General features: G+C 38.5%; 1 protein-coding gene across 3 annotated transcripts in view; it reads right to left on the bottom strand.

Moving 5' to 3' along the window:
- Window positions 1–15,089, bottom strand: part of LOXHD1 (lipoxygenase homology PLAT domains 1) — a 2,432,812-nt gene that overhangs the window by 1,774,898 nt on the left and 642,825 nt on the right. For all 3 annotated transcript variants that reach the window (XM_044082024.1, XM_044082018.1, XM_044082011.1), the window contains one exon: window positions 1,549–1,697. In XM_044082024.1, coding sequence (XP_043937959.1) covers window positions 1,549–1,697 — 149 coding nt within the window. The remainder of the gene's footprint in view (window positions 1–1,548; window positions 1,698–15,089) is intronic.

Below are 15,089 nucleotides of genomic sequence, written 5' to 3' on the forward strand. Positions count from 1 at the left end.
CAACTGCTCTGCCTTCATTGCCCAGCTTTCTGTACCATACAGTGGTATTGCTCACACCACTGTTTTGTACACCTTGCTTTTCAGATCCTTTTGCATTATTCTGTACGCACTCTCTGACACTATGTGCCACTTGACTGCAGCCCCTCTTGGTTTGCTTTACCTCCTCAACCAGACTTCCCTTTTCCTCAACCACCTCTCCCAGATACTTGAAGCTGTTAACTTATTCCACTATTTTTACTTCTATCTCAGTTTTCATCTCCTGGTTTCTTCCATTTGCTTTCAAGGCAACTGTTTTAGCTGTACTCAGTTTCATCCCATGTTCCTTCAGTTTTGCATTCCATTCTCCTACAATTAGCTGACATTCTTGTTGATAGTCTGTTTGTAATATCATGCCACCTGTATACACTAGCTTTACTGATCTGCCTTCTCCAATGTGTTTGGTAATGTAGTCCATTCAAAAGTATCAAAAGCAGTGTGTTCACAGCTGAACCCCAATGCACATGCACTCTCACTGGGAATCCCTCTGTGAGAACAAACACTTGTAATAATAAATATTCTGCCTTAATGAAATCAAGTCTTTACTACGTCATATTCTTTAGATGATTATTATTCTGTAGTTCCTGTCTTCTATTTCAGAACTAACAAAATGTCTCCTATCACTGTTACAACAAGAACACGTTCAGAATCCAAGTAGAAATAACTACCACAGAAATAAATACGGTAGTTTATTCCAACAGAAATGTTCATCTAAAGCATTTGTTATATTCACCATAATAATAAAGAATTCATTAGATAAAATCTTTCCAGTTGAAACCAAATGAATTAAAGATGCCAGGTGACATATGGAAAGAAATGAAATTAAGGGATTAATCATGGCATAGATTGAAAATCACTCTAGATAGAGCTACAGACCATAATACCTTTCTCACACTTAAAACATTTTAGTCAAAATACAAAAGCAGATAAAACTACCTCCTTATGAAGCAAATAATTATTGTTATTCTCTCAACCAAAAATTGTTCTGGAAAGTCATTAAAGATACAGCTAATCTTGAGTTAAACCCTTCCATAACTTCAAGCAACTTTACTTACACTTTGACAGATGGTGTAACATGATGGCTGACACTGATGAAGGTTTGAATTCTACCACTGTCAACCCAAATTTAACTGATGCCATAGCTTGCCACCTGTCTGCAAAGACCAGGCTGGCACCAGAGAGGGTGTGAATCCCACAACTACCATCCAGTGTACCACCTGGTTATGTGACTGACAGCAGCTATGATACCCAAATTCACTGCACTGCCCCCTAAAAGGTCTGATAGCTGCAGAGGGGTGGAACTTAAAAGTGAATAAATACTGACTGTGCACATACACGTTAAATATGCAAAGGTCAAGATAATCCATTAGAGAATACACACACACACACACACACACACACACACACACACACACACACACACACACACACACACACACACATTGTACAAGGATTTTAAGTCTGCTTCAAATTGCTTGCTCTTTAATTGTGTTCATATTGCATATCACTTACCTTATCTAGGAACCAGCCAGCTGACGAACCCTTGTTGTTATGGCCAATTGTGATTTTCCTCAGTCGACCTAAATTTGGAGCTTCGATAGTGAACTTGTCTAATGATCCTCTCTCAAAGTTGTCTTTGTCATTGTCCAGTCTTCTTTCACCTAGCAGAGACATGAACACATGTGAACTGTATCTTCTCATCATCATTGCCATCACAATCACTTTTTAAACCTCTTGTACTGATGAGGATTCAAGCTGGTAGCAAGCTAAGCAGGAGATACCAAACTTCCCTATCCATATTCCAAGCCTTAGCAATATTCTCCAGGTTATCCAATATGAACCCCAGATGTTCACATGCAAGCTGAGAGGTATAGCTCCGGCAATGTTCTGCCTTATGTCTGCCTGATGACCTCCTCCCAGTGGGCCAAGCATGTTAACACCTCTTGTGGGAAACATGCAGGGGAAATCCTCACAAGCTGCCCAAAGTATTTTAACTGACTCTCTAAACACAGAGGATCAGCAACTGTTTCCCAAGGGTCTCCTGCACTTCATAGCTCCACTCTCTGTCATGGGCAGTAAGCCCAGACAGTCTGCCAAGGACCCACATTTCTGCCGCCCTGTATCTATAATTGCATGATTTTCATCAATAATCCCTGACCAAAACTAGGGAAGGGACATGGAATGACCAAGAAATTGAGAGCTTTGTCCTATGACTCAGTTCTTGCTTCATCATTGCAGTCCAGTAGAATACTTGTAGCACTGTTGGCACTGTGCCAGTCCACAATTCAATCTCCTAACTCCACCTCAATATCTGAAACTCCTCTAACCTCAATCTTGAGCAAAACCACAAGATACTTAAAGGCCTTTACTTGAGGTACCTGCTGTTTCTTTAATTCAGGACTGCATATGTCGAACTGCATATCCCACCTTCTTTACCAATGTGGGATGTACAAGTGAATGGCAGATGGGGAAGAACCACCTCTGCTACCAGTATGGTACCATAGTAAGATGACCTATATCCTCTCTAACGTGGAGGTTAAGCAGTGACACAAAGAGCTGGCAGATGGGAGGTGGGGATAAAAACAAACGTAAAAGAAAAATATTTTATTTCAAAAAGAAAATTACCTTTACCAAACTGCAAAGCAAGCCCTTTGCATTTACACAGAAAACATAAAGGCAGTACCCATGTTCATACACATAAATATGAAATTTTATTAATTTGTTATATAAAATGTTTTCAAATACTTTCCTATTCGAAGATTCACTCTGTACAGCTTATTTATCATCATACATTTTCTGTTAGAACACTGTGAAAAATATCCCTTTATGTTAGCAATGCTTGGATCATTGTAGTTCCACTTCACTGAGATACATCATACAGTAATCTCTCAGTTAACCGGCAACCATGGGGATTGCTAGATGTCGGATAACTGTAGTTTCTGGTTGCTTGAGAGCTACTGTTAAACATAAGTCTGACTAATACTGTACCCTGTACTATTTGTTTGGTTTGACTTGCTCTTACGTTGGGAAGAGAGGGAATTTATTCCTATCTTCCTTTTTAAAACTCTAAAACTCTAAAAACGTAAGCAAAGTTTCTGGGGGGGCAGAAAGTGCAACATGTGAAAATTGTACTATATTTCTGCAATTTTTTTTTCTGGTTGCTTGAGTTCTAGTTAACTAGCCCCTTTCTCCAGTTTAATTGTGATTTTTGAGGTAGTTTACAATAAACAGGAGGATGATGGATTTAGTGTCTGATGAGTTGGGTTATATTCTTAATGGAATGAACTTTTGATGAGTTATAAAGAATCCCTATAAACAATGAAACTGCTAAAAAGGTTATAGACTAAGGACCTGCATGTTACAAATGAATAACACAATGGCTTTTGCTTCTCATATAGAAGAGATGTATAAAACAAACGGGCATAAAACAGTTGGCTGTAACTACATTTCAACATGACACGATGCAGTGAACACTCACAGTCTTTTTTAGCTTTATCAGAAATCAGAACTAGGTTAGAATATAGCTGCATATAATCATCGCTCTTCAAAAACAGCACAATTTTACATACTGTCTTCATAACCGGTAATAAGAAATCTGACTATATATCAGTGCTTTCTTATTTTGACTGACTTAAGAAACTAGATCTGGACTCCCTAAGTTATGAAAGGCTACACAGCAACCTAATTAATCTTTGTATGGCACAATGTGATTAATGGATATATTTTTGCCAATGACTAAATATGTCAAAATCTGAGAGCTGCATCTTTTTACCCCTAGTCAATCTGATTCAACGTGTAGGAATAGATACACTCACTGGATCCAATCAGGCAACTTTACCAGTGTTCCATGCCTCAAGCTCCTTCAAAATATTCCCAGACTAATCCCATGATCACTCCTCCCTTAGACTGACTGATAGGAAATGTAGGAACATGCAGAAGGAATATCAGTGATGGATGGCCATGACAATTTGGTAGGGGGATTGTGTGTAGGTTGTCAAATCAGACAAACTAGGGATTTAAAGGATCAAGAATTGTGGTAAGTACATAATTCCATATCTTATTTCATCCCATCCATCTGATTCAACTTTTGGGATAAAATCCCAACCTACCTGTTTCTCCTAGGTGGAATCATCACAGGATACTCTTATAGATGGTAACTCTGTAGAAGGCTCTGGATCAGGAATTTATATCCAGTTTGTATTGTTTGCCAAAGGTTTGCAATTTAGACCATGTTGAGCAAATTTTATTCTCTGAAGAGTTACTGAAAAATATCATAGCATTTGAGACTCATCTGGTGGAATGAGTTTTTTAGGGCCCATTGCTACATGAGGTGTAAAGAAGGTGCAATCTGAAAGCCATCTGGACAAAGTTATTTTACAGACTTTTCAGACTAGTCTGGAAGGAGCAAAAGGGCCCAAATAACTGGGAATCTATTCTTACATGTCTGATTCTGTTAAGGTAAAAGCACAGTTGTTTGTAACATCTGTTTTATGTAACAGGTATTATTCTTTGATAGTATGGTTTGGAAATAACATATGGAGACAAATAGGTTGGTTAAGGCTGTGCTCAGAGGCCACCTTTGGAATGAAAGAACGGTTAGTTCTAAGTGAGACTGTGTCTTTGTGGAACACCAGATAAGGAAGATTAGAAGAAAGAGCTAGTAACTATGAAACCTATCTTGCTGAAGAGATAGCTACCAAAACCAGGATTTTCCACAAAAGATATTTTAGATCTACAGATGATGCTGGTTCAAAGGGGGTCATCTTAATGTTTCCAGTACAAAACTGAGGTCCCAATGTGTGTCAGATCTTTGACAGAGGAATACAAGAGAAAGGTCCCTTTCAAAAAGGCCTTGCACAATTTATGAGCCAGTGGGAAGCCAGTGTAAAAATTGAAAAATGGCTGTCAGTTCGATTTTAATATTAGTACAGCTAGACTTATCATCAAATAAAGAAGAGAAGAAATGGAGAATAGATGGGATTAGGGCAGATAAAGGGTCTATTCCTTGAATGAGGCCTATATAGAAAAATGCTTCTATTTGCCTTTGTAAATTTTACATATGGATTCTTTCTGAGAGGCTGAATTGGAAAAGTATGGGGTTAGTATGACGGAATGAGTACAAAGCTGAGGTTGGATGGATGAATGGGATAACTGGTTCAATTGTAGATCTAGAAGCCATGGCTGTTTTAATAACAGAGGCCTCAGCAAGGGGAACAGATATGTCAAGGCCAAAATGAAGCAATGAAGACCTCTATTGCTTTGTACATTACATGAAAGCTTTCTATGGGACATTTAATTACTAATGGAAGAGGGGGAATTCATAAAGGAGCACAGGGTTAGGGGGAGAGGCACTGACAGACTACAACATCTCTCATTTACTGTCCCATTAGAGGGATCAGGGAAAATAAGCTACTGCACTTTGTGCTGGATGGAGAGGCAAACAGATTGCAGTGGAGGTCCCCTTAGTAGCTGAAAATACTACTGTAGGATTGAGAGACCACTTAAGAGGCATTAATATACACCCACTGAGCCTGTCTTCAAGACAGTTGGCTTTCTATGGGATGTGCACTTCTATCAGAAAAAGGCACAAAGTAATCACCCATTGTCATGCTCTTACTCTCAAGGAATCTTTGCAAAGTGGGAAAGATTTGGTTCCTTTTTGCTTACTGATGTGTCAGACCATTGACGTGTTGCCAGACTGTATGGAAATCCCTCCCAGATAAAAGAAGTTCTGAAGGGCCCCTGACTTTAGGAGGACTGCCCTCATCACCAAAGTGTTAGTGAGAAGATTGGTCTACAGACATGTCCAAGACCCTTGCACCATTCTCCCCTTGTAATGTGCCCCTACCCCTGAAAGGAGAAAACCATGGTATCTGTTGCTGATGGTGTGGGAAAAAAAAGTTCATTCCCATATAAACTGTTAGGGAGTCCAACAACCAATATAGAGATTGCTTGAAAATGTGTGCTATGCAAATTGTTGCAACTAAGGTATGTGAAAGGTGGGTCCACTGAAGAAATCATTTGAAAAGACAAATATGAGGAACCCTTAATATTAGTGAAGCCATTAATCTGAGAAGCTTCAGAAGCAAGAAAGCTGGAGGAGACTGATGATACAGTAGAACAGAAATTGAATTTGCAGTCTGCCCATTACAAACAATAGAATAGCTAGGGTACTGGGAAGAGTGCAACCACCCTGGCACAAACTGTTGGGTGGAGGGGTGTGATCAGCCCATCCCAATTGATCTTTAATGCACACTGGCTTTCAAAAGCCAGTATTGCATTTGTGGTCGAATCTGAGTGATGAATTGCTCCTGGTGTGATCTAAACTGTAGCAACTGCTTGCTATATTTGTAGCAAGCAGTTTGCTACAATTTAATAGCAAAACAGATTTTTTTCTCTTTTTATTTTTAAAAAAACAAGAGCACTGTAATGCTGCATGCATGGTGCAAACTGTGGCAGTTTACTACTGTTGCAACATAAAAGAAAAGTTTATTTTTGTTTTACCTGAGCACTTTATTGCTCTGTACAGGGTAAAGACTGTAGCAGGGAGCAGAAACAGGATCTGACTGGCTTCTGCATTTCAGGAGTCACAGGTACCTCATTGCTGATAACTATTTATTTATTTATTTATTTATTTAATTTGCTCTTTCAGTGAAGAGCTGGGCAGGTGGAAAGGGATGTGCATCTATCTGGCCATCTGGTAAGTTTGACACACTTGATAAAAGTAAACCAAACACTGAAAAAGGCTGCAGGTAAACGGACCGAGTAAAACAAATTTACCTGACCTAATGTTCTTTCTTTAAACTTTTGTCCAAGTGGTAAAAACCTCCAATAAGCCAAATGTCGATCACACCATGTTGCTCCAAGATAAAAAGTTATTTATTTAAGCGATACCAACTTCAATAAAATTTGTTTAATTAAAACAACACAAAATGAAATGCTTTTTGTTTCCAACAGTTCAGAAACTTTTTCAAATCACCTGTACTCCGCCCCTTTTCACCTTTTTATAGTGATCATGACATCACTATCTTTTAAAGGTACAAAACCACCTAAAATACATTGTGCTTGTGAAATGTCAAAGTTTTATGTTACTCTGTTACATAATATCAAATAAGGTCACATAAAACAAACATTTTCTGTTCTTCTTTTTTCGCCCAACAGTAAAAAAGTTTGTTATCAACAATCTTGGAGATCTAACCTTGTGGTTTTAATGCAAAGTAAAATCACCATGATGTAAGTGCACACTGCGCTCCTTATATGTATGCTAATATCAGCCCACTTATGTGATGCCATTGCTAATAATGTAAATATACTTGCCCATTTATATATATATATATATATATATATATATATATATATATATATATATATATATACTATCTATCTATAACATGAAAATTCAAACCATACTAAAATAATCTTCGCTGTGTGAGCTCCATTTTAAAAGAGCGTTTTATGCTGTTTATACTTGTACCTGTACAAACGCACTTGTGGTGGAAACAACCATACTAAAATCAATTAAGTTAAAACTAATTTGTTAAAACACGTTACTTACTAATAGCATATGTATATTATATGTATATTATATGTATATTATTTTTGTATCTCTGTTCTTCCCCCTCATCTAGTTCCCTGATTCACTCTCGCTCCTTTCTCACTTACTTTCACTTACTTCTTGTATTCTCTTTAAGCTCTAATGTTTCTTTTTCTCTCTCTCTCTCTCTTTTTTCAAACATTATAGTCCACTCTAACCTACTATTTCCAGGTCCCCTCTACTTACCCTTAAGCAATCAACACTCCACTGATAGGTTCTTGATCTTCTCCTGACCTCCTTGATTCTACCCACTCCATTTGCCCTGCGGGCTCACTCCACTCTCCTACCCTGCTCCCAAATTCCACCCGCCCCCAGCACCTCTACCTTTATTACCCCATAACCACACCCACTACCATTCCACACCAATCAGTCTCCAGTTAACTGGGAACACCCATTCCCCTATCCCACCCAATTTAACCCTCATTCACCTCTCCTAGACTATCCCACCTAGACAATTATCTTCCATTATTACTTCAACACCCACTCCCAAACCACACCCCCACCAATCCTTACTCAATCTCTCCATTCTTTCACCAGCTCCTCTACACATAAATCTCTCTTGTAAGTAGCCCCATTTCATCATGCTTTCTAAACCCTCACTCATCTCCCTTTCATTACTTCTACTTCTTAACTTATCCTATCTTTATTACCTCACCAGGCCCATTAAGTCCTACCACTCACAACCCTTCCATGTAACTAACCATCTTACCTCCTCTCCCTCAAACACACACACCTCAATTTCTCCTCATCTATTTCCTATAAAAAACCTTCTATTTTTTCCATATAAACTGATCACCTCTCACAAATATTATACCCCCATAGTAACTAGTAAATGCTTCAAAATCATAATAGAACCTAATCTATTCTCTAAACTGTCCAATTACCTCTCTAACCCAATCCTATATCTGGTTACCTGTCTATTATCAGGTGACATCCATCCTAATCCAGCCCCCCCCACCTCAACTATTACAGACAAGTCCATACTACTTACTTCCTTAAACTCCCAAAGTATAGTTAACAAAATCCCAAACCTCCACGCCTGGCTCATACATAATAAACCTGACATCCTAACCATCTCAGAAACATGGTTAAAACCCCACATAAAAGACTCTGAAATAATTCTTCCAAACTATTCTATCATTAGAAAAGACAGGTCCCACAAAAAAGGGGGTGGAGTAGCTCTCCTATACTCATCCTCCTTGTCTGTTGCTCCCTATAACAAACCTACTCCTCAATTTAATAATGCTGAACTACTCCTAACACTACTTCAAGTCAACAAACACAAGCACATATGTATATCTTCCCTCTACATCCCCCCAGGTGATAACATTTCTACACTCAAAGACATCCTCTCCTGGCTCTACAACAACATTAGCAATGAAACAATAATCTTTGGAGACATGAATATTAATTGGGCCTCCATTCAGTCTCCCACAAACCCACTTAACATCAACCTCTACAATTTTTCACAGCTAATCAACTTTATAACACACCCCTCAAAAAACCTCTCTAGTGGCAGTATTCTGGACTGGATTTTAGTCTCTCATCCCCATTATTTCTCTGACAGTGGTACTCTTCCTGACCCTCTTAGTGACCACATACCCATTTTCACTCATCGACTCCCCTTACTCCCACATTGCACCCATAATGTTATTACTATCTGAAATCAAAAAAACTTTAATCCATCAATCTTTTCTAATTCCCTAAAAGCAATAAACTGGGATTGTCTAAAAACATTATCTCTAGATAACACAGTTGCCCACTTCAACTCAACATTCTTACAACTTCTAGACTTCCATGCTCCTTTAAGGACAAAGAGAATAAAAATTAAAACTGCCCCTTGGCTTACCAAAAACACACAAGCAACCATGAGGCACAGAGATAAAGCCTGGGCACACTTCCAGAAAAATAGGACTTCCCTCAACCATAATGAATATAAAACACTTCGAAATAAAGTAAAAAAGCTCATCATCTCTGATTGACAAAATTACTTCTCCATACTCCAAAATAATAACAAAACAAATCCTCAGAAATTCTGGAAAGGTATCTGTACTCTCCTTAACCCCAGCAAACCTGACACCCCCACCCCAGACTCTAATGCTCCTGATACAGACTTAGCTACCTAATTTAACTCTTTTTTCATTGAATCCATCTCTGAATTAACCTCTTCTTTCTCTAACAGCACCATAATCTCCAATTCACCCCTAACCCCCCCCTACCAACACTTCACCCTGCACTGCTACCATTCCCTCTTTCTCATCCACTAACTCTCTACCCTCCACCTCTTCTCCTACTCTCACTTCCTCCTCATCTTCTTCACCCCTTAATACCCCCTCTTCCCACTCCCCACTATTCTCACTAAAGCCTATACCCACTTCTACTATTAAAAAACTCCTTCTGAAACTGAAGCCATGCACTAATGCTCCTGATAACATCCCTTTTTACTTTCTTAGCATAGCTGCTGAAGCAATTGCCTACCCCATTAGCATTCTAATCAACCGCTCTATCCAAGAAAGTATAGTACCCCAAATCTGGAAAAAAGCCTTTATCATACCATTACATAAAGGAGGCAACAATAACAATGTTACTAATTTCCGCCCCATCACTATCCTGTCTCCCATCTCTAAACTCCTTGAAAAGTGTATCCAACTTCAACTCCTACCACATCTCTTAGACAATCATCTGCTAACTCCCACACAACATGGATTCAGACCAAGTCACTGCACTAGGACAGCCCTCCTCTCCTTCCTTGAAACTATTAACAAAGCCCAGGACTCTGGTCTATTTGTTTCTACCCTACTACTAGACCTCTCTAAGGCCTTCGACACTATCTCACACAGCCTGCTTTTAACTAAACTCTCAAAACTTAACCTATCTCATTCACCTTCGAACTGGTTCTCCAGCTACTTATCCAATAGATTTCAAGCAGTAAAATGGAAAAAGGCCACCTCCTCATTTCTTAATACCCCAACCGGGGTTCCCCAAGGTACCATATTGGGTCCCCTCCTCTTTAATATATTTATAAATGATTTCCGCAACTCTATCCCTTTCTCAAACATCATCCAATATGCAGATGATTCAACTATTACCTGCTCTGCCACATCTATCCCTACACTCCTAAAGCTTACTCAAGATGCTTTTTCAATCACTGAGCAATGGATGAAAAGAAATCACCTAGCACTCAATGCCTCTAAAACCAAATTAATGGTTTTTACACCCTCTAAAGTCACCTCCCTCAATATAAACACTTTCTCTATTACTCGTCAAAATAACACACCTCTGGAACTGGTCTCAGAGACCAAATTACTCGGGGTCCAAATTGATATCCAGCTCAAATTCAACTCCCATTTGCAACTAAATATCAAAAAACCCATCAAAACCTAGGCATGCTCTATCGACAACATCATTACCTTACACTTGCCACCAAAATCACTCTCTCTACTTCCTTTCTTATCCCCTCCCTTCTTTACGGAGCTCCACTTCTAACTAATCTACAGTCCTCTCTGAAAACACAACTTTCCTCTTGCTAGAACAAAATTGCCAAGTTTGCTACCAGCCATAAGTCCTCCACCCACCACTGCTCCTCTCTCCAAAAACTAAAATGGCTAGAACTACCCAATCTTCTCAGCTATACTCAACTAACTCTTGCACACAACCCCTCCCTCTGTCCCTCTCTTTCTTCTGCCTTTAAAATGCACCTTCCTGATAGAGTATTAAGGTCTAACAACCAAAATCTATTAGAAGTGTACAAACCAACTCGTCCCCCAGGCAAAAATCTTCTATCTTATGGTCTAGCACGCCTCTGGAACTCCCTGCCATCATCCATTCATATCACCTCTAACCATTTTATTTTCAAAAAATCTCTTTACTCACATCTAGTATCCCACTGGGAATGCTCTTGCTCCCATCCCACATAACTAGCACTGGCATTTCCCATCTTCCTTTCCTTCCCCTGATTACACCAGCAATTTTCCTTTATCATTTCTCCTAACTCATACATTCATATTATTATGGTATCTGCAAGAATATATAACGCTGCTCATCCTAAGTGTATGATTCCTAGGACGAAATGACCTCTCAGTATTTACTTTGCACTATTCCTTTTAGTTTGTATCATCTGTAAGTTTCATCACTACTTTGTATTATTTGTAACATTTGTGTACTATTTGTAATTGTTTGCTTGATTTTTTTACATTTGTATAATTATCATACATAACCTACTGTATCCTTGATTGTTTGGAGCTTTTCTCCCCAGGACTCCATTGAAAATGGGTTCATTTTGGCCCAATGGACTATCCTGGTAAACCAACTGCAAATAAATAAATAAAATAAATTAAAACGCGACTGTTGTGGTGAACGTACTGATTCTGTAGAGATTTATCTTGTAGCCTGTTACTCAACCACTACAAGTTGTACAAGTAGTACTATCCAATTTCGAAAATCCTACATATTTTCTCAACCACTTTAATAAAAATGTATATAAGCTGTAAGTACTACCATAACAAATTTATATAAATCTTTATGAGCGCTCGTCACAACGTTGTGTTTTTTAAAACCCTACGGCTTGTCCATCCAAAACTCACCACTTCTATAAGTCCCAGGAGTTACAGAATTCACGCATTATCTAAGGTATTGTCTGTAAACATACTTGCTGTAACCAAGTATAGTAGTTAATAGTTGAGTTTTGAAACCAGAAATAGTCCTATAGAAAAATGTACGTTACATGTAAATTGTAAAAGAAATTCATCTTAGTTAGAAGTAATCTGACCTAATAGATGTAGCCACCACATTGAGTTGTTGAGAAAATCTGTAATGTAATAAATTCACATAACTATGTAAAAAATGGTACTAATTTAAACACAACTCTATTACAGTGATAGGTCCGATACTTAATAGTAAGGTCAATTACTTCTATCCAAATTCTTCAATCTAAGAATGCAGATTATCGAGGACATTTCATTAATACCTGGACAGGTGAATGCTTGAGTAGTAAATTGCTACATTAGTTCTAATCTATCCAGTAATAAACTAAATGGTCCACCTCTTTCATCATTTTTTATTTGATCTATTACTCGAAACTTAAAATTGTGTCCCACATACTCTGTACTATGTCTTGCCAAAGCATTGTCAAGTTTACCATTCTTGATACTATATAGGTGTTCGTACATTCTTTCTCTCTCATTGTAGGAAATTTTTGAAGGAGCTTGAGGTGTGGAGCATTACTGTGGTTGCCAGATTGAATCTGATGAGTGGTTCTACTCCCAGAAGTCAAAGCGGACAGATGAGTTGTAAAAGAATTCCAGGTATACATTAAGAAAGAATAATAAAACTATTAATTAGTACTCAGCAAGGTTTCTGAAAGATGGAATTCCCCACCAGAAAATACTGAGTGCAGCATTTGCCTTGAAGTCTTTAAGAAGAAGTTTGACAGTTTGTATGGGGGCAAACACCATAGAATTTGGCTAGCATACCCATGGGTACAAGCTGTTGTCTGCTACTGAAACTTTGCCTTTCTTATAACCCCACCAACTGGATACAATGCAGACCCTAATAAAATTAGCATTTTACTATTTCTCATAAGTGTCAGTTTATGTCCATTCCACACACTTCTGAATTGTAACATTACAGTATCTCTATTTAGGCTATTCTAACGAGACACTACCATTTCAATGGAATAATCCTTCTTCATATCTTCAGTGAGATATCAAAGGTGTGTTCTGAACATGCATTTCATCCTATCATAGATTTTTTGAAAGACTATACCTTCTGTAGATATCCCTGCATTACTTCTCTCAGGAAATACGTGTTAAACTCTTTAGTCTCTCATAGGTTGATAATAAGTTAACTGCTGTTGTGGACCATTTTAAGCCTAGCCATTTATCTCATTTGAGAATCAAACCCTGCACAAACACAATTCAGAGTGAAAGTTAGCAGAAATTTCCAATTCTTCACAGCTTTCCTCCTAGTAAAGTAGTACTGCCACCATCCTGGTTGATCAGGGATGTCTGGTTGCCAGTTTCTCTTGGTTAAGTCAAATATGAAATCATATAGCTTAATGTTTCACTGGTAGTAGGTCCAAACAATCTACAAGGTTGGGACTGGAATTCTAGTGGGAGACTGCAAGTTCTAATAGAAAGGTAGCTTAGTCCTCCTGAGTTAGAAAACACACAAGGGAGCTTTAAGTGACAATTACCTTTTATAGCTAGTTGGTACCTTTTAACATTTGGCCAACCAAAGTGTGTTTTTACATTAAGAAGACTGGAAATGTTGTTCTAGTGACAGTAGTAAAGTAGCCTGGACAGTCCAAGTCGGAAAATGCACATGAAGGCTTAAAGTGAGAATTACTTGCTTTAGCAAGTTATTTGATTTATTTCTGACACCTTTTTACTTTTGCCTACCCAAAGTGTAATTTTACATTAAAGATGTGTGGGACTGCAGTTCTAGTGCGAGTACAAAGGTAGCTTGGTCTGTCCAAGTTGGGAAATGTACAAGGAAGCTTAAAGTGACAATTACTTGTTGCAGCTAGTTGGTACCCTTTCACTTTTGGCTAGCTTAGCGTGATTTTACATTAAGACCACTAGGACTGCTGTTCTAGTGGCAGAAGTGAAGTTGCCTAGGCAGTCTGAGTTGGGAAACACACAAGGAGGCTTATAGTGAAATTGTTTCTTCAGCAGAGGGCTTTTTAAGGACTTAGTTAGGTGTTACTCTGCACTTGAGAGCTACGTCTACTGTGCTTTTAAATTAAAATGTTTCAGGATCATTCATCTTGTGGCCAGAATTGGAAGACACTCCAGGGAGCTTGAAATGTAGTCATTTATTAGCCAGAAGGGATGGGAGTTAGTTTTTAGTGTTTTCTATCTGCTATAACATTGGCATGTTTTAGCAGAGCTGGTCACCTCTCAGTGGTGTTAGCAGTAGCCAGTATAGTAGCAAATCTACAAAGCTAGTACTTTGGACTTGAACCCCTAACACAGAAAGGCAGCTAGATAATGTCATACAACACTATGACCATAGTACTATCTGTATTCACCCTAGACACCACTCAGGTGACCTCTGTAAAACCAAGACCAAAACCATAATAGCTCAACCCTAATACAGGTCCTGACAACATTCATTTGCAATTTCCTAATGTCTCTGTGGACAGCCTGGTAGATATGGGCATCCTGAGACAATGTAGCAATTGTCTTATGTACTCAAACAAGCTTTTAATCTCTAACAGATGTATATACATAACTTCTTTTGAGGCAAAAACCTTGTTTACAAATAAGGTTGTCAAAAACATGCACACTTCCTCCTTTACACATACCACTCGCCATGCACACATAGCCCTTCTTATGCTGAGACACTTAAAAGAAACCTCAAAAACCGCCTAAGCTGTCAAACTGCAACACCCACCCTCAGCAATCACTAAAGCACATACCGCAAGTAACACCTTACACTACACATGAGCCTACAGCCA

The sequence above is a fragment of the Protopterus annectens genome, chromosome 1.part1, assembly GCF_019279795.1.
Source record: "Protopterus annectens isolate FY-2018-M chromosome 1.part1, PAN1.0, whole genome shotgun sequence".
In the NCBI taxonomy this organism is placed as follows: domain Eukaryota; kingdom Metazoa; phylum Chordata; order Ceratodontiformes; family Protopteridae; genus Protopterus; species Protopterus annectens.